Below are 26,888 nucleotides of genomic sequence, written 5' to 3' on the forward strand. Positions count from 1 at the left end.
AATAAATTATATATATTACTTATTTTAAATTCTGTTCACTATTTTATTAATTTTTATATTTAACCTAAATTTACAATATACATAACTATAACATGATTTTTTAAATATTATCCTTTTAATATTACATGAGTTTTAATAATTTTTTTAATAGGTTTTTTATTCCACGTAAAATATTTACTAAGATATTACATAATGACAATATGTTTATAATTATCTAAAATATTCAATTTCTATGTAGTTAATTAGTTTTTAAATGCCTAAAAAATAACACATAAATGATGAGGTGGATATTTAGGTGGGTTCACCAAATCTCTTTAAACCCATTTTTTTTATTAAGATCTCATTAATCATATTACATAGTGACAATATGTTAATAATCTAAAAAATTTATATGTAGTTAATTAGTTTTTTAACAAATCTCTTTAAATCTAATTTTATATATATATAGATAGATTCTAAGAATTGATGATCCTAATATTGTTTTTTAAATTCTAAATCTAAATGTAGATAGATAATTTCTTACATTTTTATCATTACCTTTAATAAGTAATATATTTCAACAAAATATCGTCTTCCCCACTAGACCAGCAAGTGAAAAACCCCGATTTTCTCTTCGTTTCTCGAGAAACACCCGGAAAATTTTTCTTCCTTTTTCCTAGGACCCTCGAAGACGTTGCACATATACAAGGAAGAGTTTTTCAATCATAGCCTCGCGCATTCGCCGATTCCACCAATCTCCTTCTCCCTGATCGTTTTTCCCGAGAAAGTAACGACCCTTCTTCACCATTTCCTTTCCTAATTGGTTTATCGCGGCGGAGATCTCGGCGATGAAGCACCATCAGGAGCAGAAGCAAAAGCAGCTCATGGGTCTTCTCCCTTGGCTGCTCCTCTGCCTCCTGACTTCTCCGATTTGCGACGCGAGATTCGTGGTGGAGAAGAACAGCTTGTCGGTTACTTCGCCGGAGAGTATCAAAGGAACTCACGACAGCGCCATTGGCAACTTCGGGGTCCCTCAGTACGGAGGAAGCATGGCGGGGACTGTTGTTTACCCTAAGGAGAATCACAAGGCTTGCAAAGAATTCAGCGATTTCTCGATTTCGTTCAAGTCTCAGCCCGGTGCTCTGCCTACCTTCTTACTGCTCGATCGTGGAGGTATAACCCTTTTTTCCGTATTTAGATTGATCCGTTGTTTGTTTTGCTTGACTAGGGTTTGTAGTTAGGTCTATTTGGATTTGAAAGTATTAAATTCCGGGTTTTCCGGTGTAATTTGTGGCTCGATAACTCATTTTCTGTAACCCCTTTTGGGGGTTTCCGGCCAATTCTTCTTGTTGAGTAAGAATTGGGTTTATGTTTGATTGAATCGGGTTTTGTGTTCATCTAGATCTTAAGATCACGATGTAAGGGGTTAAAACTTTATGATCTATCCTGTCTTTGTTGTTCGACGAGAAAAATGCTATAATCTTTTGGCGAACGTGGCAGTGTCTGGTTTAGAGATTTTAGGTTTGGTTAGTTTGGTCTTTTGGGGAGGTGTTGCCATTCTTATTATACTTTCTCTCCCCTCCTAAATACTTCTATGGAGTTTTTGTTGTCTGGATTTTATTTCCTCTTTGTATATTTATGTTATCGATTGGCTGTTGCGCCTGTGGTGTTGAGATCCAACGTCGTCTTCTTTTAGATTATTCTGTATAAGCGAAAGGTGTTGCTTAATGTAACGAGCAATTGTTTTTGTATCGTAGATTGCTTTTTTGCTTTGAAGGTGTGGAATGCACAAAAGGCGGGTGCTTCAGCTGTGCTTGTTGCAGACAATGTTGACGAACCTTTGATTACAATGGATACACCGGAAGAAGATGTTTCGTCTGCCAAATACATTGAGAACATAACAATACCTTCTGCTCTTGTCACGAAAAGCTTCGGGGAAAAAATGAAGAAGGCTATAAGCGGAGGCGATATGGTCAATGTTAATCTTGACTGGAGAGAAGCTGTTCCCCACCCTGATGACCGTGTGGAGTATGAATTGTGGACCAATAGCAATGATGAGTGTGGAGTCAAATGTGACATGATGATGCAGTTTGTGAAGGATTTCAAGGGTGCAGCCCAGATTCTCGAGAAAGGCGGTTACTCTCAGTTCACACCTCATTACATTACTTGGTATTGTCCGCAGGCTTTCACGTTGAGCAGACAGTGCAAGTCCCAGTGTATCAACAAGGGACGATACTGTGCTCCTGATCCGGAACAAGATTTCAGCTCAGGTTACGATGGAAAAGATGTGGTTATGGAAAACTTGAGGCAGCTCTGTGTTTACAAGGTGGCAAATGAAAGTGGAAAACCCTGGATTTGGTGGGACTATGTCACTGATTTCCAGATCAGATGCCCCATGAAGGAAAAGAAATACAACAAGGATTGTGCTGATTCTGTTATCAAATCTCTTGGTGGGCTCTTCTTCATTGTCTGAAATCAATGAACCGAAATCCCCTTCTGTTGAGTTAATAAGGGTATTTTTCTGTCTTTACAGGACTTGATGGTAAGAAAATTGACAAGTGTATTGGTGACCCTGATGCTGACTCGGACAATCCAATTCTGAAGCAGGAACAAGATGCTCAAGTAAACATCTTGCCTCTTTTACTCTGGATCTTTCTGCTTGCATCCTATAACTTATTTAGTTTGAGAAATTCAAGTATGGATATTTAACTTTGCCACTTCATGTAGGTTGGCAAGGGTTCAAGGGGTGATGTCACCATATTGCCCACCCTAGTCGTCAACAACAGACAGTACCGAGGTTTGTCTTTGGAGTTTAACTTGTCAATATTAAGATTGTTTCTCTTCCTTATAACAGTTTGGTCGCAGGTAAGTTGGACAGGAGCGCTGTTCTCAAGGCCATCTGTGCGGGTTTTGAGGAGACTACTGAGCCAGCTATATGCTTGAGTACTGGTAAGTTGGTCCGTAAGTTCTGATTTATTTAGGTTGATGCATGTTTTATTAACCTATATGCTAGTAAGGTTGGTTATATCCAATTTCAATGCTTTAAAAATCGTAAAGCCTTTTGGGTCCTTGGAGTTGCCTAGTATTGAATGTTGATTTAGAATGGAAACTAGTCAATCATCAAGGAAAATGGCTGGAGAGGAAACTAACTAGTGATTCTGTTTTCCACTAGTGTCTAATAGTTCACAGGTGAAATTTTAACCATTAGTGTCTAACAGTTGAAGATGGTATGTTAACTTTGCACCTTCTATTACATTTTGACAGATATGGAGACAAACGAATGCTTAGATAACAATGGTGGTTGTTGGCGAGGTAAGGCAGCCAATATAACAGCTTGCAAGGTATATAGTGACATATTTTATTTGGTAAATATATAGTGATATTGCTAGGCAAGTGTTTTTGTAATACTGTAATCTGCTTTATGTGCAGGATACTTTCCGTGGCAGAGTATGCGAATGTCCTCTTGTGGATGGTGTACAGTTCAAAGGAGATGGTTACAGCCACTGTGAAGGTAAGACCGATGTCTAACATCGTTTGATTAATCTAATTATTTCATAGAGCCTAATATTTTAATCGTTACCTGAGGATATGGAAGTCCTAGTTGAATCTCCGAAAGAGTGATTCGTTTACAAGAATCATTTACAAGAATCCTGATCATTTGCAAATTACTTTTGGTTCAAAAGTTTCATTGGATCACTTGGTTGAACTCTCAAATTCCATCCTTGTCATCTGGGTATATCATAGATATGATGAACTTAGTGGTTTGTCCATGTTGCTTTCATGCCTGCGTGCGGTTGGATGTCACATTTCATATTGTCTCCGGTGTTTGTATTGCAGCAAGTGGACCTGGAAAGTGCACTATCAACAATGGAGGTTGTTGGCATGAAGAGCGAAACGGACATGCATTCTCTGCTTGCGTGGTTAGTGCTTTTCATACACCTCTCCTTTCAAATATTCACTTCAAAAATGAAACATAGGGTTTTTTTCTTGAATTTGTCACATGATCAGGGCAAGGACAGTGCTAAGTGTCAGTGCCCTCCAGGATTTAAAGGAGACGGTGTAAACAAATGTGAAGGTCAGACCCCGCGGTTCTATTTTGGCATTCTGTATTTCAGTATATACCATTTTTACTAGTATGTAATCGGGTTTTCCCTCGTTTTCCCTTGAAAAGACATTGATGAGTGCAAAGAGAAGAAAGCATGTCAGTGCCCAGAGTGTAGCTGCAAGAACACATGGGGAAGCTATGAGTGCAGTTGCAGTGGTGACCTTCTCTACATCAGGGACCATGACACTTGCATCAGTGAGTTTCGTTATCGAGGTTTCTATCATTCAATGCCATAACATGATGATCATGAAGATTACATACATGTGTATAACAACGGGTAATCGACAATTTCCGCCTTTTTTGTTTGTTTGAAATTCCATCAGGCAAGACGGGTTCGCAGGTCAGATCAGCATGGGCGGCCGTATGGCTCATCTTGTTATCTCTGAGCCTTGCAGCTGCTGGAGCATACCTTGTTTATAAATACAGATTGAGGGTAATAGCACGTTTCATCTGCCATTGTGCTCTCAAGTGTGATAGTTTCGGGTTTTTAGACCTTATTCTGGAGGAGCTTAAACATAAGTCTAGGATCAAAGATCAGTTTCTTGTCCCGAACTGGAGTGGAGTTTGTGACATATTCATCTTCTGTGTTGTGTGCAGCAATACATGGACTCGGAGATCAGAGCGATAATGGCGCAGTACATGCCGCTGGACAGCCAGCCCGAGGTCCACAACCACTTGGACGATGAACGCGCCTGAAAGGGCGGAATGCCTTACGGCCTTTCGCTTATTTACTCCGCCGCAAAATGGCTCAAGGTGACCACGTTCTTTTTTTTACACTTTGGGAGCTCCTTGAGATGCATTTTGAAAAGAAAAAAGATTGTAATCTGGCATGAGACAGGAACAGGGGTTGAGAGATTTTAGAATGGCTTTGGTGTTGTGGGTAGTGTTTGTTTGTTTGTTTGTTGTCTTTTGGTCTTTTTTATTAATAATACACCTACACTTCCATTAGGGCAAAAACTCATGGTACTGTTAGCAACCACACCAGAGAGGTGATTACAATACAAGCACAATCTCATTTTTTGCAAACTCATGGAATCCATGCAAGTGGGTTTGCTTTATAATTTTTTGGGTTGGGTTTAACCCAATAAAAATACACTAAAATTTAAATGGATCGACCTAACCAACAAACCCAACTAAACCCATCACCCATCAAACCCAATTAATAAATTAAACAATAATTAATTTATTATCTAACTCATAATATTAATGATATTTTCTATAGAATCAAATTCAATTCGTTCGTATATATTCGATTGATTCTTCGAATCAAATTCAATGTATAGTATTCAACTGCGTAAAACTCATAAAATGATGTCTATCATCAAATTTGTACCGTTGGAAGAATGACTACCTCTACTCTATAGATGATCATATTCAGACTTCACAATTGGTAAATAGTTTCGATAAAATTAGACGTTCCATAATCGAATTTTCATTACACTTTCAAACAATAGTAAATAAGATACATATCACTTTTGTACATATTTTTTTTATAGTATAAAGGGTTTTTAATATCATTGCTTAAAATGACTTTTCACATTTGTTTCAAAATAATATTGACATCTAATACTTTTGAAACACTTTTCAGATACTCTTCTTATGTTATAAATAACTCTTTTATCATAGATGAAAAATAGTTTCAAACAAAACTAAAATACAAAACATTATACACAAACACATTTTATCAGTAAATCTCTATTTTGTCGAAATTTTTAGTGTTTTTATCTAAATTCATAGGGTTCTATCCCAGACTGCAGTTATGTTGGAGCACCACTTTGCTAGATAACCACATGATGCTTCACAAGATTCATTCACTACTTGCATTGATATTTCATTGTCCTACACAAAGAGGATTGTTACATGTGTAGTACAAAGAGCTTTGGAAATATCAAATAAAAATGTATTAAATGAACAATTGTGTCATTAAGAAGTATTTGAAAAACTCCGACCATTCAACTTGAGAAATTGTTGCGAAGTAAAAATTGGAGGTTGTCAAAGAGTAAGTTATTTTATATTATTTTATTAGTTAACTTGATATAATTGTTGAATGTTATAATAATTAATTTTTCTTTTTTTTAAAACAAATATGTGATATAATTTATATTATTTTATTAGTTAACTTGATATAATTGTTGAATGTTATAATAATTCATTTTTATTTTCTTTTGAAAACAAATAAGTGATATAACTATTAGAAAAATTAAAACACTAACAGAATTAAATCATCAAAAAATTAATAAACTCAGCCAAGTTTTTATTTTCTATATATAATTTTTATAGTTTATTTAAAATATTTATATAATTTTTATATTTTATTTAAAATATTCTTTTATATTTTTTGTAATTAAATGATTGATTGACTTAATTATATGATATATATTTGAAGATATGAGTAAGATATTATAAAAAGAAATCAATTTTCCATCCCACAAATAAAGATTGTAAATACACAATATATATAAAGTGAAAAAGATTACAACTTGTTATTATTATTCCTTTTTAATATGATACAAGAAAGGATTAATATTTAATTAAAATATTTTATTTTCAATACTACAGATTTCCATACAAAACACTCTCCACCGTTTCACGATGATGACAATACAAAAACTTGTCTTTATAACAAACTATTAACTATATATTCTACCATTATTCATTTAAAATACATAGAAAAATAAAAATGAATTATTTTTAGTGTAACGAAGCGCAACCGCTACGAAATATCGAAATTACCCTCACACAATAATACGAGATCTTTCAACGTGTTTTGTCCTCACTTGCACGCATACCGCGATATTTTTCAGTAGATCATCCATCTTGAAATTTCTCAAGAGTCAGCACGTTTAATTTTGGAATTCTCTCGGGATAGTCAACCGAAAAGGTAGTTGTACCTTGTTGCTTTGAGTGATCCAACTAATTATTTTATGTTATCTCAAACCATATAGTCTCATTCCTATAAAGCCTTCGGATCTCTCTTATTCGGGTGCGTTCGATTCATCCTTGTATCCCTTTGGCTTTAGTGGTACTCGGGGAGCCGCTCCTGTCATCGCACCAGCGAATACTCACAACCCTCATCGTAGCTCGGGATATCACATGTTCACCAGCTTCCCCTGGTTTGTCCTCGAACTACACCGTACTGGGAGAGTATCGGTTCTGATACCATCTGTAACGACCTGCGGCCGCTACGAAATGTCGAACCTTCCCTCACACAACAATACTAGACCTTCTAGCGCGTTTTGTCCTCACTTGCACGTATATCGAGACATTTTCCAATAGTCACCTATCCTAAAATTGCTCAAGAGTCAGCACACTTAATTTTGGTGTTCTCTCGGGATAATCAACCGAAAAGGTAGGTGCACCTTGTTGCTATGAGTAATCCAACTAATCCTTTTATGTTATCTCAAACCATATAATCTTGTTCCTATATAGTTCTTGGATCTCTCTCATTCGGGTGCGTTCAATTCATTCCTTATCTTTTTACCTTAATAGTATTCAGAAGTCACTCTTTGATCGTGTCAAAGCAAAGTGGAACACTCTCAACCCTCATCGTAGTTCGGGATATCATATTTTTAGAATGATTTTAAAAGATAAATTTTTTTTAAGTATAACAGTTTAGAGCTGTTTATACAAATACAAAAGTTTATAATTCTTGTAAGTTTATTTTTTTTTAAATGTAATAGTTTAAGATTTTTTTATAAGTCTCAATGGCAACCAAAGCCAACAATTACAAACATTTTTTAGTCACTGGGCTTTTATTGGACTTAATGGACTATTATGAAATATGATGGAAGGTCCAAGATGCGATAAACAAAATAGTAATAATTTATATGAATATGTGGCTTAGAGAAATGAGAAATCAGCCAATAGATCTAATCTTCGTCATAATGATGACGTGTAGTAATATTATTTGTCCAAATTTTGGTTGGGAAAACACGTGAATCTCATTTAAAACAACGGTGGAATCTTTCTGTATCTCCTCGAGGACCACCACGAGATTAGTACCGGTTAATTTTGTAATAACAAGTCCATTTCAAATATATATATATATATATAATTAGTATAAATTTTTATAAAATTGATTTAAATAATTAACAATAACTTCGATACATATATTGGTACGGTTCTCAAGATTTTGGTTGGATCTCGTGCACGAAAAGGGGTATTTAGGGGTGTAAATTTATAGTTTGAGTTTGATCTTGGTTTAAATATTTATTGTAACATTGTTTTATAAAAGCATACACGAATTGGGTTTTATCTTTTGATTTGATAGATACGATTTGCTTTAAAACTGCGATTTTTTAAAAAGATGTATGTTTTTATTCGTTTATTGCGATTTTATATTTATTTAACTCTGATTAATTTAATTTTAATAATTTATATATAGTAAAAAATTATCTGGATTTTATTATATCTTGTTGAGTCGTGTTATATCAAAGAGATAAGATAGAAGATGTGCAATAATGAGATGCACGCAACGTTCTAAGTTGAATATTTGCTACGTTGCGTTTGTGTTTTTTTTTTTACCCACAAGTGTTGATTTAATAATTTAATAATTCATTGTAATTAAAAGCATCACTAATGCACAAAAGAGGTACCCCACATAGATACGTACATTAATGTAAGACTTAAATGCTTGAATTTTTAGTAGATTTTATAATTTTTTTAATTTAAATAGGTTATCTCCTATCTAAATATGGGAATAAATGTAAAACACAAAAAATAATTAACTTAGCATATGGTTGGTAGTAAATCTTTATTATTGTTTTTTACGTCAAAAAATAAGTAATATATTTGCTTATTAATGATTCTAAGAATTGATGATCCTAATTTTTTTTTTAAATTCTAAATCTAAGTGTGGATAGATAATTTCTTACATTTTTATCATTACCTTTAATAAGTAATATATTCCAACAAAATATGTCACAATCGTGTAAAGTTTTTTAGTTTAAAATGTCTGTAAATAATTACTTTTAAAGATACTATGATTTTTCCTCTAATCACACAGATTCTATTTGCATTTAACATATCACTAATTACAAAACGATCATTATACCACAGAATAACAATTTATTCATAATACTTTTTTGGTAAAAGTTTTGCTAATTTAAAGCAATTCATTTTTTTTTTCACTTTATTGTGTAATATATATAGTTTATATTAACCCGTATATATATATATGTATATATTACCTACAAAAATAAAAGTGTATTTATATTAACTTATTACAAAACGACCACTATACCATGGAAATATTTGTATTTCCCTATTTCTGGTAATTCCTAAAAGGTTATCAGGATATCTTCTTCTTATTTTCAAAATTAATCATTAAGATTTTAAGAAACATATTCTTTTTTTTTTTGGTGGATGGAAAATCGGAAGCAGCATTTTCCAATGTTTTCGTTTCTCTCACTTGTACTTGTACGATACCAATCCACCATTTTGATTGACCCTGACTTCAGAAATCCCTCGTCTTCCCCACCAGACCAGCAAGTGAAAAAAACCCCGATTTTCTCTTCGTTTCTCGAGAAACACCCGAAAATTTTTTCCTCCTTTTTCCCTCGAACCCTTGAAGACGTTACACATATACAAGGAAGAGTTTTTCAATCATAGCCTCGCGCATGCGCCGATTCCACCAATCTCCTTCTCCCTGATCGTTTTTCCCAAGAAAGTAACGACCCTTCTTCACCATTTCCTTTCCTAATTGGTTTATCGCGGCGGAGATCTCGGCTATGAAGCACCATCAGGAGCAGAAGCAAAAGCAGCTCATGGGTCTTCTCCCTTGGCTGCTCCTCTGCTTCCTGACGTCACCGATTTGCGACGCGAGATTCGTGGTGGAGAAGAACAGCTTGTCGGTTACTTCACCGGAGAGTATCAAAGGAACCCACGACAGCGCCATTGGCAACTTCGGGGTCCCTCAGTACGGAGGAAGCATGGCGGGGACTGTTGTTTACCCTAAGGAGAATCAGAAGGCTTGCAAAGAATTCAGCGATTTCTCGATTTCTTTCAAGTCTCAGCCCGGCGCTCTGCCTACCTTCTTACTGCTCGATCGTGGAGGTATAATCCTTTTTTTCCGTATTTTAGATTGATCCGTTGTTCGTTTTGCTTGGCTAGGGTTTGTAGTTAGGTCTACTTGGATTTGAACGTATTAAAGTCCGGGTTTTCCGGTGTAATTTGTGGCTCGATAGCTCATTTTCTGTATACCCTTTTGGGGGTTTCCGGCCAATTCTTCTTATTGAGTAAGAATTGGGTTTATCATTGATTGACTCGGGTTTTGTGTTCATCTAGATCTTGAGATCCGATGTAAGGGGTTAAACTTTATGATCTATCCTGTCTTTGTTGTTCGAGGAGAAAAGTGTCATAGTCTTTTGGGGAACATCGCATGTGTCCAGTTTAGAGATTTTAGGTATCGTTAGTCAGTTTGGTCTTTTTGGGAGGTGTTGCCATTCTTATTATATCTTCTCTCCCCTCCTAAACGCGGGTTGCTGCCTGGATTTTGTTTCCTGTTTTACTTGTCTTAGCATCATCTATGTTATTGATTAGCTGTTGCGCCTGTGGTGTTGAGATCCAAACGTCGTCTTCTTTTAGGTTATTCTGTATAAGCGAAAGGTGTTGCTTAATGTAACGAGCAATTGTTTTTGTATTGTAGATTGCTTTTTTGCTTTGAAGGTGTGGAATGCACAAAAAGCCGGTGCTTCAGCTGTGCTTGTTGCAGACAATGTTGACGAACCTTTGATTACAATGGATACACCGGAAGAAGATGTTTCGTCTGCCAAATACATTGAGAACATAACAATACCTTCTGCTCTTGTCACGAAAAGCTTCGGGGAAAAAATGAAGAAGGCTATAAGCAGAGGCGATATGGTCAATGTTAATCTTGACTGGAGAGAAGCTGTTCCCCACCCTGATGACCGTGTGGAGTATGAATTGTGGACCAACAGCAATGATGAGTGTGGAGTCAAATGTGACATGATGATGCAGTTTGTGAAGGATTTCAAGGGTGCAGCCCAGATTCTCGAGAAAGGCGGTTACTCTCAGTTCACACCTCATTACATTACTTGGTATTGTCCACAGGCTTTCACGTTGAGCAGACAGTGCAAGTCCCAGTGTATCAACAAGGGACGATACTGTGCTCCTGATCCGGAACAAGATTTCAGCTCAGGTTACGATGGAAAAGATGTGGTTATGGAAAACTTGAGGCAGCTCTGTGTTTACAAGGTGGCAAATGAAAGTGGAAAACCCTGGATTTGGTGGGAATATGTCACTGATTTCCAGATCAGATGCCCCATGAAGGAAAAGAAATACAACAAGGATTGTGCTGATTCTGTTATCAAATCTCTTGGTGGGTTCTTCTTCATTGTCTGAAATCAAAGAACTGAAAACCCCTTCTGTTGAGCGAATAAGGGTATTTTTCTGTCTTTACAGGACTTGATGGTAAGAAAATTGACAAGTGTATTGGTGACCCTGATGCTGACTCGGACAATCCAGTTCTGAAGCAGGAACAAGATGCTCAAGTAAACGTCTTGCCTCTTTTACTCTGGATCTTTCTGCTTGCATCTTATAACTTATTTAGTTTGAGAAATTCAAGTATGGATGTTTAACTTTGCCACTTCATGTAGGTTGGCAAGGGTTCAAGGGGTGATGTTACCATATTGCCCACCCTAGTCGTCAACAACAGACAGTACCGAGGTTTGTCTTTGGAGTTTAACTTGTCAATATTAAGATTGGAAGATGGATTTGTATGAACTTTCGCTGCTTTTTTCAATGTCGAAACACTTAGAATGCAATGTGATAGAACTGTTTTTAACAGGTTTCAAATTGTTAACCCACTCGCAGGTTAGCTACTTAGCTTGCTGACCGATAATGGTAACGCCAAGGATGACCTAAGGCTCCCCACCGACGAGACTCTGCTCAGACAAGTTAGTGTTGCCTACTCATCCCATAATATCCGTCTCTTTTGTGCACTTTCTTCCACTTATAGATTTATACGATACCGTAATACCGGTATCTATAAGAAAACCATGTAAAAATTAAAAAAAGTATATTTTATATTACAGTTATGTATATTTGTAAACTTAGATTGAATATAAAAATAATAAAAACAGTAAATTTATTTCAATCTATTGTAATTTCAGATTAGATTTGTCTACTTGATATTTAGTTTGGTAAAAATCAATATGTTATAATAATTTTAAAAATATAACAAATTATCTTTATTTATATGTTAATTATGATTATTAAAATGATAGGATTTTAACATCTAATTATATTTAGTAGAATAAAAAGTTAAAAAACTTAAAATGGCGAATGAAAACAAAAAACGTATCATTATGCATATTTTGGTGCTCATTAGTGATAAAGAAAATCAATTTGGCAATTATTATTTAGAGATAGTTAGAGAAGGTAATCATCAGTTACGTGGAAAATTCATAAATATATTTCAATGAGAAATGTGATGGGGTTAACTGATATTAATAAACATTACGTTATAATTCATTGAAAAGTCACGAAAATTACAACGACACATATTGCGATGAGAGAGAAAGAAACATTCGCACTAATACTTATATTTATTACACAGTATTATTGGCACGTTCTTTCCCAAATCAATAATTGTTCTTCTTCATTGTCTGAAATCAAAGAACTGAAAACCCCTTCTGTTGAGCGAATAAGGGTATTTTTCTGTCTTTACAGGACTTGATGGTAAGAAAATTGACAAGTGTATTGGTGACCCTGATGCTGACTCGGACAATCCAGTTCTGAAGCAGGAACAAGATGCTCAAGTAAACGTCTTGCCTCTTTTACTCTGGATCTTTCTGCTTGCATCTTATAACTTATTTAGTTTGAGAAATTCAAGTATGGATGTTTAACTTTGCCACTTCATGTAGGTTGGCAAGGGTTCAAGGGGTGATGTTACCATATTGCCCACCCTAGTCGTCAACAACAGACAGTACCGAGGTTTGTCTTTGGAGTTTAACTTGTCAATATTAAGATTGATTCTCTTCCTTATAACAGTTGGTCGCAGGTAAGTTGGACAGGAGCGCAGTTCTCAAGGCCATCTGTGCGGGTTTTGAGGAGACTACTGAGCCAGCTATATGCTTGAGTACCGGTAAGTTGGTCTGTAATTTCTGATTTATTTAGGTTGATGCATGTTTTATTAACCTATATGCAGGTAAGGGTGGTTATATCGAATTTCAATGCTTTAAAAATCTTAAAGCCTTTTGGGTCCGTGGAGTTGCCTAGTATTGAATGTTGATTTAGAATGGAAATTGGTCAATCATCAAGGAAAATGGCTGGAGAGGAAACTAACTAGTGATTCTGTTTTCCACTAGTGTCTAATAGTTTACAGGTGAAATTTTAACCTTTAGTGTCTAACAGTTGAAGATGGTATGTTAACTTTTCGCCTTCTATTACATTTGACAGATATGGAGACAAACGAATGCTTAGATAACAATGGTGGTTGTTGGCGAGATAAGGCAGCCAATATAACAGCTTGCAAGGTATATAGTGACACATTTTATTTGGTAAATATATAGTGATATTGCGAGGCAAGTGTTTTTGTACTACTGTAATCTGCTTTATGTGCAGGATACTTTCCGTGGCAGAGTATGCGAATGTCCTCTTGTGGATGGTGTACAGTTCAAAGGAGATGGTTACAGCCACTGTGAAGGTAAGACCGATGTCTAACATCGTTTTATTAATCTAATTATTTCATAGAGCCTAATATTTTAACCGTTACCTGAGGAGATGGAAGTCCTAGTTGAATCTCCGAAAGAGTGATTCGTTTACAAGAATCATTTACAAGAATCCTGATCATTTGCAAATTACTTTTGGTTCAAAAGTTTCATTGGAACACTTGGTTGAACTCTCAAATTCCATCCTTGTCATCTGGGTATATCATAGATATGATGAACTTAGTGGTATGTCCATGTTGCTGTCATGCCTGCGTGCCGTTGGATGTCGCATTTCATATTGTCTCCGGTGTTTGTATTGCAGCAAGTGGACCTGGAAAGTGCACTATCAACAATGGAGGTTGTTGGCATGAAGAGCGAAATGGACATGCGTTCTCTGCTTGCGTGGTTAGTGCTTTTCATACACCTCTCCTTTCAAATATTCACTTCAAAAATGAAACATAGGGTTATTTTCTTGAATTTGTCACATGATCAGGGCAAGGACAGTGCTAAGTGTCAGTGCCCTCCAGGATTTAAAGGAGACGGTGTAAACAAGTGTGAAGGTCAGACCCCGCGGTTCTATTTTGGCATTCTGTATTTCAGTATATACCATTTTTACTAGTACGTAATCTGGTTTTCCCTCGTTTTCCCTTGAAAAGACATCGATGAGTGCAAAGAGAAGAAAGCATGTCAGTGCCCAGAGTGTAGCTGCAAGAACACGTGGGGAAGCTATGAGTGCAGTTGCAGTGGTGACCTTCTCTACATCAGGGACCATGACACTTGCATCAGTAAGTTTCGTTATCGAGGTTTCTATCATTCAATGCCATAACATGATGATCATGAAGATTACATACATGTGTATAACAACGGGTAATCGACAATTTCCGCCTTTTTTGTTTGTTTGAAATTCCATCAGGCAAGACGGGTTCGCAGGTCAGATCAGCATGGGCGGCCGTATGGCTCATCTTGTTATCTCTGAGCCTTGCAGCTGCTGGAGCATACCTTGTTTATAAATACAGATTGAGGGTAACAGCTCGTTTCATCTGCCATTGTGCTCTCAAGTGTGATAGTTTCGAGTTTTTTATTCCTTATTCTGGAGGAGCTTAAACATAAGTTTAGGATGAACTTCAAAGATCAGTTTCTTGTCCTGAACTGGATTTGAGGCATAAGTCTAGGATTGAACATCATCAAAGATCGGTTTCTTGTCCCGAACTGGATTTTGAGACATTTATCTTCTGTGTTGTGTGCAGCAATACATGGACTCAGAGATCAGAGCGATAATGGCGCAGTACATGCCGCTGGACAGCCAGCCCGAGGTCCACAACCACTTGGACGATGACCGTGCCTGAAAGAGGGGAAGGCCTTACCGCCTTTCGCTTATTTATTCCGCCGCAAAATGACTCAAGGTGACCACGTTCTTTTTCCTTAGACTTTCAGAGCTCCTTGAGATGCATTTTGTAATAAAAAAAAAGAAAAGAAAAAAAATTTGTAATCTGGCAATGAAACAGGAACAGTGACAGAGAGATTTAGAATGATACTTTGGTGTTGTGTTCAATTTTAGCATGTGGGTAGTGTTTGTTTGCTGTCTTTTGGTCTTTTATTAATAACACACTTACACTTCCATTAGGGCAAAACCTCATGGTACTGTTGGCAACCGCACAATACAAGTACAGTCTCATTTTTTCAATGTCTTTTTTTTTTGTTTTTTTTTTGTTTTCCTCTCAATTTGGATATTATTTGGTCCAAAGTTTTCGATTTTACAGTTTGAATATGTTAAGTGAGTTTCGATTTTTAATAGTAATCGGGTAAATTGAATGAATTGAAATAAATATTTCATAACCTTTAAAACTAATTTTATATATAATTTTATTTTACCTTTGAAAAATCTATACCATAGATTATATCCTATTATTAAGATTTATCGTAGGAAGTAATGTTTAAATTTACAAAAAAAAAATACAACCGGAGGAGTAATAATATGACTTCACATTATATCCCATAGATGTGATTGATAATCAAATTAAAATTTTTGTTGTGCTTCCAACACACTATTATTTAGGCATCTATCATATTTGACATAGTTTATATATTCAACAATTTTAAAAAAGTTTAATACGATTACAAATTATACGACTTAGAAAAATGAAACAAACCAAATTAAATTAATGACACAAAGAATGGGTAAGAAAATTAGAATTTGTTATGCAGTTGTGCCCCAACTTGTGTCGTGTGGATATATATATATATATCTCCACACACACGTATTTGCTGTCTGTATGGAGACATAGTCTAAAAATAATTATTCCTGGCATAGGGCTTTCACTTTTAATTTTATTTATTTCTCGACGGTATATACTCTTTTAATTCTGTCTATAGTTTTTATTACAAATATTTAAATCATTATGCAAAATGGTCAAATAAATAATGCTCTTCGTATTTATAATAGCATATGGCTATGGCCCTTGTGGAATTGTGTTGTGTCCAATCTTTATATAGTTTTTTTTTTGGGTAATGGCAATCTTTATATAGTTGATTAGAATAAGCACATTTCATCTGTGAATACATTGCCTAATAAATAATTTTTAGAATGAGAACAAATAAACAATAGATATATATTATATATATGATAGTCAATATGAATTTATAATATTCAATAATTACATAGTAACACAAAGCATATATATTTTGTTTTTCTAGAAAATTATAGAGAGAATATATTGTATTGTATTTACTAAGTTTTTTATTTTTGTTGTATGAGAATTTATATTTTTAAGAAATTAAGAATTCGACCAACATATGACAAAATTAAACTAATTGTCGGTAATAAGTGCTTTATAATTTGTTATTATATGATAATATGGGTTTAACTACTCGGCTCAAATGTTATTATTTAAGAAGGGAACATTCTTGTAGTGAATATTTTACTTTTTTTTTTAATTTCATTTCAAGCTAATAAATATCATGTTTTGATACGATAATTTTAGCGATTTAATTAATATTTTAGTTCTTTATAATCTTTTTATCCTCTTGAAATTATATTTAACATTTATCGGAAGGCATTATGATATGTTAACTAATACTTTAATTCAATTATCAATAACAACAACAACTGCTGTCTCTTTGACATGTAAGCTTAAAATTCAAATAACTATATAAGCAGACAATTATGTGAAAGACACAAGAGTATATATATATATGTATTATCAAGCAATATCTAAACATGCATATTTTAAATAAATTTACATAACGATCATTTCTCCCAAAATAAAATTAATCCAAAAAAGAGTCAAAATTCGAAAGTAACTCTCCATTTATCTCATGATGAACATCGTACGAGCAACTATAACCCAACTCGTCCGGATATCGGAGGGGAAAAAAAGAAAAATAAATAATATTACACTTTCGGTTATATATATATATATATATAATATGATAATTTCAAATGAAAATTTGGTAAGCATGTCCTTGAAATTATCTGAGTGCGTTAAGCTTCAAGTCGAGGCCAATGTCCATTCCATTGTATGCAATCGGTGCGTACATCCATAGATCATCAGAGCTCAATAGCTGCATGCGCCATTAATTTTATTATAAAAAAAATTAAACAATGTTGATTATAATTTTTATTGCGTATAATATTATTAGTGGGCCTTCTATACCTTGATTTGGAGTTGCAAAAATTTCACATAATGGACAGCTTCTTCCAACATGGTGCTTATATCGACCTGTGTTTTGTATTTATATAACATGTAATTAGAATTTTAACTCATGAAAATAAAATAACGATAAATGTTAAAATGTGTGTATATATATATATATATGTGTGTTTTTATGCATGAATATTTTCACCTTTGTTCCATTAGGTACAAGAGTCTGCAGAATCCTTAGTCTCTCGTTGATTCTTTCCCTTCGTTTCTGTATCAAAAATTACGAATTTGGATCAGTTTTATTAATTATTATTAAGAGAGAAAGAGAAAGGTGGCAGAAAACAATTGGGTCACCGTTCCTTTTGGTCGTGTAAAATAATGTAAATGATTTTTCTAAAAACCAAAAAGATCGAATTAGAAAATTGATATTTTTATCAATAAAAATCATATTCGAAAATAATAGAAACCGAAGTGTCCGCCCTTAGAAAACAACGTCAAGGAAATGACGGGAATACCCTTGCGTAGAGGCTCTGAGGGTCAGTGGCGGGGCCCTCAAGATCCATTTCGTGTCCAAGGACTTTTGTTCTTCTCCTCCTCCATTGGAGTCATCCTCGGAGGAACAAGTTGTGTTCGAGTTCTGTCGGTTCAATGCCGCTTTGCTCTTCGCCTCCTCTTCTCCTCCTCCTTCGTTATCGTCCTTGTTCTTCTGATTCCTCCTCGTCTTACTGTTCCTCTTGTTCTTCTGATTCAATCCCAAACCCATAGAAAAGTCAATCTACAGCTCATTTCATGGAATCATCTTCAAATTGATCTAACATTTAGACGGGCATTATGTGTATATGTATGCACTTACTCCGATCGACGTGGCACGTGACCGTTTCTTCGAGCTCTCGGAGTGGCCGAGAGATTTCTGGTCGGTCATGACGGAGATCTCCGGCTGGAGATTCTCGTCGTGACTCTCCACGACCGTCTCCAACGGCAAGTGACCGCAGCAGCTCTTGCTGCTGGAATATTCCTCGACGTTAACGTTGCAGTCGCTCGTTTCTTCGGCCACAAGGTACGAGCTCGTATTCATCGTCACGTCTAAACCCGTCGACGAGCCACCGTTAGCGACCGTGTAGTAGCAGAACCAGCGGCTCCATCGTCAGTAGCGGCGGAGGAGTTGTAAAACGGCGCCGTGTTGACGTTGAGGCTGAGCTCGTGAGAATCCACGTTCCAAAAACCGCCGGAGACGGCGGAGGAGCTGCCGGAGATGGCGGAGGAGCTGCCGTCGTAGGATGCGAGGAGTTGGTTAATGAAGTCGGCCTCCTCGGTCGTGCAAGTGTACATTCCGGGCCATTCTCCCATGGCTTCCATTTCGAAAATGATTGTAATTGTTATGCTAATTATTCTCTTAATTATGAAGCTAATCCGAATTAAGAGAGGATTATCAATTATGATATGGAGGTGCTTATGGGGAGTGAATGAATGAGGAGAGGGTTGGTGAGTATTTATAAAGGAGAACATGAGATGTAGTGGATTAATATTTTGTCAAACCAATAATCCTTTTGTATACATTAATTAATTATATAAATTAATTTTTTTATTTAACCGAGTCTTGATCCTCTAGATATTGGACAGCTAATTCTTATTTTAGAAACTCTTAAGGTAAAAAGAAATAAGTTTATATTTGAATTTCTCCCGTTAAACATTTTTTTTTTAACTTTTCGTAATCCCCAATAATTGTTTGGCTTTATCATATTCTTATTTATGTGTAAAAAATGACCAATAGTACCAATTTTTTTTTCTTTTACATTAATTGTACTTTGCATTTCCAATCTAGGGAAAAAAAAGTACAATATTCCTATAACTAACAGTAATAGCGAAAATTTTGAAAAGAAAAACACAAAATCAAATTAGATTTATTTTTGTTTTTTCTCCGTTCCATTTTCCCAGTCTAAACTAATCTTACTCGAAATCTTAAATTCTCGGATATAATTACAAATAATTGGTATTTGAAGGTAGGTTTTCATATGTTATTTTTTTATCATTTAGAAATAATTTCAATTGTATAAAAAAAATATAAAATAAACTCAGTTATACTTAATTTTGACATGTACTTAAACTTATATGTATGTCATATGTAAATTTAAATGTCAATTAAAATCCACTAAGAAAATAAATGAAGATGGAAGAAAATGGATTAGGGGACTTAGTTAACAGAAAAGGGTAGTTGTTATTTATCAATATTAAAATAAATTTCAAGAATTACAAAGTTTAATATATGAAGTGTACGTTGCAAAGTTTTAGAAAAGTTCGGTAGCGTCTTGAATAATTGATTTAAAAAATATTTAGATTTTAACCGATTCTTTTGTACTAGAAATAAGTTAATTTTGATAACATATTTCAAGATTTATAATAAAAAATCATTAAATAAATATAAATTTGTAGTTTTTATGTTATATGCAGTGTTTGAATGCTAAGTTTTATATTCCATAGGTTTAAATTAGCTATTACACTATCTCATAGAAAATTTTATTTTCAAAATATAATGTGGCATTGGTTTATCATAGTAAATTATAGATTCGTCTACACATATTAATGATTTCAATTTTCAAAAAATAATGCCTTAATATCATTTATCGAAAACATTTTTTTTTATTTTATAAACAATCAAGAACGCTTCGGCTGCTCTATCAGTTAGTTCCACGTATAATAATTATCAAAGAAAAAAATTTGGAACTATGAGTTGGTAAATAAATTTCAAAAATAAATATTTTTTTTCCGGATGATAGATAGGTAGAGATATGAAATTGAGAATCAGAGACTTGGTTGATGAACGTGGCTGTTATTGTTTGATATTTTTATTTAAATTTATAATTGTATATCTATATATCTATTTCGTAAGAGAAGAATGATGAAGAAATTAAAATAATACGAATAAAATGTTTTAAATCAAAAAGCTGCGTCAACGAACGGACGGCCGATCGTGGCCATGAAAACGCCACAAGCCATTGTGTTTTATGTTTTTTTAATTGAAAATCTCTTTAATTTTTTTTTTCAATATGTTTTGGTTAATATTAATTATACAATATAATTGTTTCAGTTAAAATATCTGTTGAGAGAACTATAATTGCCTCTTACAATGTTTGTAAGGGTTGTTATTAATCGAAATATATATATATACTCACCTAATGGCCAAAATAAAATTCGTTAATAATGATTTGTCCATAGTACATAATCTTTTTCCGACAGTGATGGTTCCAAAGGTTAAGTTTATCTATATCTCTAGATTTCCTTTATTTTCATTCCAAAATTATTATAGGTCGTCAAATCCATCGTTAAAAATCGCTAAGCTAAAATAAAAGTAAAACTAATGCATTATTTTCTTATGAAAATACACAAAATTGAGACTAGATTGAAAGAAAATGATTAAAAAAATCGTTAATGAATTGTAGGCTTTGTAAAAATAATTTTATACCTAGGGTTTCTTAGCCTTTAATTATATATATATATATATATATATATATATATATTTCTTTGATGCTTTTACTTGTGGGCCTAAAAATTATCCGTACCATTCCAATTTTAACCTAGGTTACTTAGGATGATCTCATATTTGAATGTGAAATGAGCCCTATGATTTTGTATTGAATATCATATAATGAGATTATAGACAATTTACCAAACAAAACGCCAAGAAAAAAAAATATATGAAGAAGCTAAATTCAAGGGTATACAATTTTTTTATATAATTTAGAATATCATTCGACCTTCATTTCAATTATATATATCTTTTAAATGATTGAAAAAGTTCATATGAATGTCCTGGTAGGGTATATAAATTGGTTTACCTTCCGGTTAATATACATTGTCTTTTTGGGTTGATTTACAAAAAAAATGAAAACCGGATCGAAATTAGATTGTAATGAATCGGTTTGGTCGGATTGGTTTTCCGGATGGTTTATGCATTGCATCTTATGTTCCGAATTTGTCCTAAAACTGTTTAATTTGATATTATTACGTCTTGAAATTGGAAGCAAAACCAAAACAATTAATTATATATTAGAACTGAATCAAAATTGAAACTTTAAGTTAATGGTGGTTGGCTCAACTGGTTAGTGGGTATATGCAAAGAGTACTCCACCCAAGTTCGAACCCCACCCTTGGCAAATCACATCTTATAAAAAAAAAATTGAAACTTTAGGTTTAGAATAGTTTGGTTTGATACCGTAACATGCCAACGTAGATTATCCCTAAAATGCAGCATTTCAATTTTTCAAATTGCACAGCAATATTGCTGTAATTTACTGATATAATAACGCATTTAAAAATATAAACTAACAAAATAATTAATAAAAAATTTAAAAAAATCATTATTTAAACTCTTTGTATATTTCATCTAGGTCTTCCTTTTGTCTCTCATTTTCTGGATTTTTTTTTTATCAAATTGAAGACCAACTTTCAAGCTACGCATACAGTTATCGTTAAAATTTTCAAATTCATATTATCCAATATTAATTTACAATCTAATTTTGTTCTTATAAAAGTAAAAGACTAAGGCTTTACGTTAGAATAAGGGGGAAAAGCTAAGATTTTTAACTGCAAGGCTAATATTTCAAGTTGAATTTGGTTTAACCTAATTATGTTTGAATATGATTTTGTAAAGAGTTTAACAGTTTCTCTTAAATTTTACTCGACTTTTATTGGTTTGCACCGATTTAAATAAGATATAACTAATTAAAGAAATTCAAAATAAATTAAAATATTAGATTGTACAAAAAGAGCATTTATGTGAAACTCTATAGTGATACTTAACAACCTAATGTTGAGATTTGGTTAAAAGGATGGAAATCTCTCTACCACGAGTTTCGACCTCCCGAGGAGCTAGAGAGTTTAGCGGAGGGAGGGTTTCGAGTTTAGAAGGTGATTTCTGAATCTGAATCAACGGATCTCTTTACGGAATTCGTGTTATGCGAACCCAAAAACGTTTTGAATTTACTAATAGCTACTACTGACGTCTAGTTAGTGACCGTCATATTAGAATTTCACTTCTTCCATCAAAGTGGAGATTGTTGAGATTTTGATAGAGAAATGAAAATCCTCTAAGTCTCTTAGAGGCTTTGGATGTTTTTCCATGCTCGGTTTAAGTGAACCGAAACCGGTTCACTTAAGAGATGCATTGGGGTTTATGAGCCTAAATCACGTATGGAATGTATGCTCAGAAAGAGGAGTAACCAAACACTTCTACTGTTCTTATATACAGCTTCCAAACAATCCTGCATTTTTTCATCTTTTATTTTTGCAGCCCTGAAATAAAATCTTTTACAGCTAAATCAAAATGAAATACCATATAGATATTTCAATTGAAAATTTCATTATGAAAATATTAATAACATAACAAAAAAAATAAAAAATAATAGTTTACTTCTATAAAATATATATATATATATATGTAATACTATTTTTATCAATTCTATACGAATTGATCTAAATAATTAAGATTATTCTTCGCCATATTTAGATATACGGTCTAAATTATTAATATATTTATTATTATTATTATTATTATTTTCGTGACAAAAAATTTATATTATAAAATGGCTTGTGATTATTTACTTCTTCAATATTTTATTGAAGATAATTTTTTAGCAATCCTTGCACGCACGACCCATCATTATCATTTGTGTTGTAGGGTAAGTAGCTGGCAATTTGGTGGGTCCCTGAGATTTTAAAAGAAGAAAAAAGAAAAGACCAATTTGTACATAACATAAGTTCGCCGTTTCCGTTAACACGAACGCTCTTGTTCCTTTTCTTCTTTTTTGTTTTTGTTTTTATAAATATAGTTTATATTTTATTTTTACATTGTTCTTTGGTTTTAAAATTGCAAATATATATAACCAAAATCAAGTACTATAATTCTACATTTTTATCAAACTCATTTATATCTTCGAAATGAAGATATATATAATAAAATGATCTAGTATTACTTTTTTTTTTTATATATAGATTCTGTCTAGCTTAAATTATTATTAAATAAACAATTCATCTAAATCTCATAACAAGAGAATAATATATATTAAATTAATATTTTTATTCAAATTTTACTTTCAGGAAACTACGTGGACTTGTAAAAAGGTGTGGGAATTCTGTTGAACTTACGATCAACGGCTTTAAACAAAAATTGAAAATAATCATACCAAACAAAATGCCAAATCAAAGTGCCACGTGTGACGGATATTCCTCACGAATGTTTTTCCCTTATTCAATGGATCACTAGAATACGTGTATCATACACAAATACACAAAATATATACATATATACACATGATTTTGTATATATATGTATATACTAGTTTTGTGTGTATATACATATATAAAACTTATATAAACAAAACACACACTCGCAAATAATGATGAAAAATGAAGTTATTGCTTAGGTGAAGGGGTCGACATAACTTTTCATCTCCCATTTGTTATTTAAGGTTTTGGTAGGTGAAATATTTTCATATTTAAATTATACGTGATTATATTATCATGAAAATATTTGTATTAGCAAGAGGGAATTATTCCAAAACATTATATTTTAAAACTTTAATCTCTAACTACTCATATAAATAATGGCTATATGATTTGAAACCTAACTAGCTCGTATGGTTATCATTCAACTATTCTATTAACATAAGATTAACGTAAAAATATAATATCCAATTTCATATTTAGAAGATATGAAATTTTGATTAAAAAAAAAAATTGATGATTTCATTTTTCATGTTATCCATTTAAAAGTGGAGATTAATCTACCAAATATTTTAACATCGCGTAAGAGAAATATAAATCGTTAAATATATGGTTAAATTGAGTGGACAAAACACTTGATTAATTGGGCGGATGGACCATTTATATATATAACTTGAGATTTATGAAATTAATTCACAAAATGTTAAATGAGGAATGTTTAAATAGAGATTTGGTGAAGAAAATATGTAGATATAGATGTGAAAAGAACACGACCTAATTAATAAATGACAATAACAATACATGTTTGATAAATCTAATATTATAGTCTCTTCTTTTGTCTATTATTCACCTCGAAAGGTGGTTGAAGAGAATGTTTTCATTCTTTTAATTTCACCATATAATTATATACATATAAAATAATACTAGTTGTTTCAATATGGTTCCCCATCGGATTATCCTTAAATATATGATATTACAGTTAGGAATTAAAATAATATTATGAAAACATTTGCTAACGTCGGCCTTGGTCGTTAAATTTATAAAAATTAGGGTTCTAAGTTTGGTGCATTGATTCATATCGGACAAAAAAAAGATACGACCCACGTTATTTAATAATGGACATTATTTAAAAAAGATATGATTAAAAAAAAGGATATTTAGTTCGATTTGGAAAATCAAATCAAATTGGAGAAGCATACTATTATAGTAACAATAACGATTTTGTCCGTTCGATTTATGCTTCAATCAAAGTCTTGTCTTAACAATGAAGAGTCGTCTATATCTCATGTCCAAAGGAGTCATTTAAAAAAATATATATTATGTGATACTATATTTCAATGATGGAATGCATATTTATGCATATATGGATTAAGATTTAACATAAAAGAAATTGCAAGTAAATAGATTGGAATCTTATTAATTTTACATACACTATTACAAAATGAACATCATGTATATTATCGTAGGGTTGATCACGTATAATGAAGCCCTATTATAAGTAGCGTTAGAGTTTTTGGTTTGGTTTAGTCACGACAATTGTTTTGGGAAAATCTCATATAAGCATTTTAACTTTACGAAATATACCAAATAAATACTTAAACTTATAACTTGATCTAATTGATAACTTAATTATTAAAATATTTTAAACTAAGAATTCAAATATTAAAATATTCCAAATTCATATCCTAACTTAAGAAATTGATATCAATTTATAACCTACAATTTGTTTTTGAAGTCGGGAATTGACGTAAAGATCAAGATTGGTAATTGTCATCGATTTCGTGATAATGTATCAATTTAGAATATTTTAACATTTGATATATCAATTTGAAATATTTTAACATATTAGATATTAATTAGATCAAATTAAAAATTTAAATACTTATTTGGCATATTTTACAAAATTGGGTACTTATATGATATTTTCTCTTTTTATTTTTTTTAATTCATGAAAACAATGAGTTAACCCTAACCAAAATAAACTAGAAATATCAAAATCAAACCAAATCAGGTGTAGATTATATTACTAATGTGCATTATTCAAATTCGACTCATATAACTCAAATGTCTGATTTTTTTTTTTGTGTGTATATTTTGTGTATTTGATATTTTTGGCCACCTCTAGTGTTTAGAAGAGAAAACTATCTTTGTTGAATTTTCTGAAAATCTCAGGGAGCCATATGTGTAAAATTGCTATATATTTAGTAAAAGAAACGATAAATGATTGGTTATTGCATGGAATATTCTTGGGACTTTATTGTTTTATTTATAAATAAATGAACTATTTACAATTTTTTAAATAGTAATTCCCTTTTAAAATTCTAGATCTAAATTCTTTCAATTTATTTGTTTTCTCATGGTGAAAAAAACCAATAATTTTAAACATCTTAGATCAAACATTTATGAAATCAAAACATATGTATAAAATTTTAAAATCTTTTTTATATTTATAAGATATAAAAAATCAAATTTGTTTCTCTCTCGTTAATTTCGTTATCTATTTTTTTTTTTGTTACAGTTTTGTCTGAGGTTTATCATTCTTATATTTTGTTAAGGAGAAAGTCTAAAACCCCTTAAAATTATAATGGAAGGTCAAATTCTCTTAAGATGTCTTTAAAACTCATAAAATCAATAAAAACATAGATGAGTTTTCTTTACTGTTTTTAGTTATCGGAAAACATTCTTAATTTGTATTCGTTTTTAGATAAAATTAAGCACAGATTAGTTTGTTAATGTATTTTTAAGAAACAAAACTAAAATTTTAATTACTGAAGATGTGAATAAATATTTCAATAGAAAATATTTTGCAAATATACCAATTTCAGACAAAAATAGTCAACCTAATTAAAAAATGAATCTAGTAACTTAAGTTTGTGTTGATGGGTCCAATCGGAAAAATAATTTCATATGAATATACATGAAGTCAAAAAATAAATATATGGGTTTATATATGAGCGTATGTAGTTAGGTCAAATACAAACACCAATTACATGTTTCACTTTCATTTGTATTAGAAATTGGAAAAATATATTTTTATAACATTATTGTTAAAGCTGTAATTTGACTTTGGGTTTGGTCACATCTTAAAATATTATTTGACTTTGATTTTTTGTACATTTCAATTTCTGGTTAAATATTTTGATGTTAACAGTTACTACCCAAATTGTGTTATTATTCCATTAACAGTCCGTTGTTGTGAAGTGGGAGCAAGTCATTTTCCTTTTCCCTGTCCTATAATTTTGAAGAAATTGATATATATATATATATATATAT

At 32.6% G+C, this 26,888-nt stretch overlaps 2 protein-coding genes and 1 long non-coding RNA gene across 3 annotated transcripts; 2 read left to right on the forward strand and 1 right to left on the reverse strand.

Annotated features, from left to right (window-relative positions):
• The first annotated feature begins 580 nt into the window (after positions 1–580).
• On the forward strand, positions 581–4,967 carry LOC104819531 (vacuolar-sorting receptor 3). The gene is made up of 12 exons (XM_010549646.1): positions 581–1,152; positions 1,737–2,429; positions 2,513–2,601; positions 2,707–2,776; positions 2,845–2,928; positions 3,244–3,320; positions 3,409–3,490; positions 3,817–3,899; positions 3,988–4,054; positions 4,151–4,279; positions 4,408–4,517; positions 4,682–4,967. The coding sequence occupies exons 1-12, from the start codon at positions 828–830 to the stop codon at positions 4,778–4,780; spliced, it is 1,908 nt and encodes a 635-aa protein (XP_010547948.1). The 5' UTR covers positions 581–827; the 3' UTR covers positions 4,781–4,967.
• A 4,548-nt stretch (positions 4,968–9,515) lies between these two features.
• On the forward strand, positions 9,516–15,439 carry LOC104819532 (vacuolar-sorting receptor 3-like). The gene is made up of 12 exons (XM_010549647.2): positions 9,516–10,138; positions 10,731–11,423; positions 11,507–11,595; positions 11,701–11,770; positions 13,107–13,190; positions 13,505–13,581; positions 13,670–13,751; positions 14,078–14,160; positions 14,249–14,315; positions 14,412–14,540; positions 14,669–14,778; positions 15,003–15,439. The coding sequence occupies exons 1-12, from the start codon at positions 9,814–9,816 to the stop codon at positions 15,099–15,101; spliced, it is 1,908 nt and encodes a 635-aa protein (XP_010547949.1). The 5' UTR covers positions 9,516–9,813; the 3' UTR covers positions 15,102–15,439.
• A 1,653-nt stretch (positions 15,440–17,092) lies between these two features.
• LOC104820172 lies at positions 17,093–17,665 on the reverse strand. Its single transcript, XR_002024456.1, has 3 exons — positions 17,599–17,665; positions 17,409–17,474; positions 17,093–17,316 (listed from the first exon to the last, which is right to left on the reverse strand). It is a non-coding gene; the product is annotated as an uncharacterized LOC104820172 (long non-coding RNA).
• Between the last annotated feature and the right edge of the window lie 9,223 nt (positions 17,666–26,888).

This window comes from Tarenaya hassleriana, unplaced genomic scaffold (assembly GCF_000463585.1).
Source record: "Tarenaya hassleriana unplaced genomic scaffold, ASM46358v1 Cleome3, whole genome shotgun sequence".
NCBI lineage: Eukaryota > Viridiplantae > Streptophyta > Magnoliopsida > Brassicales > Cleomaceae > Tarenaya > Tarenaya hassleriana.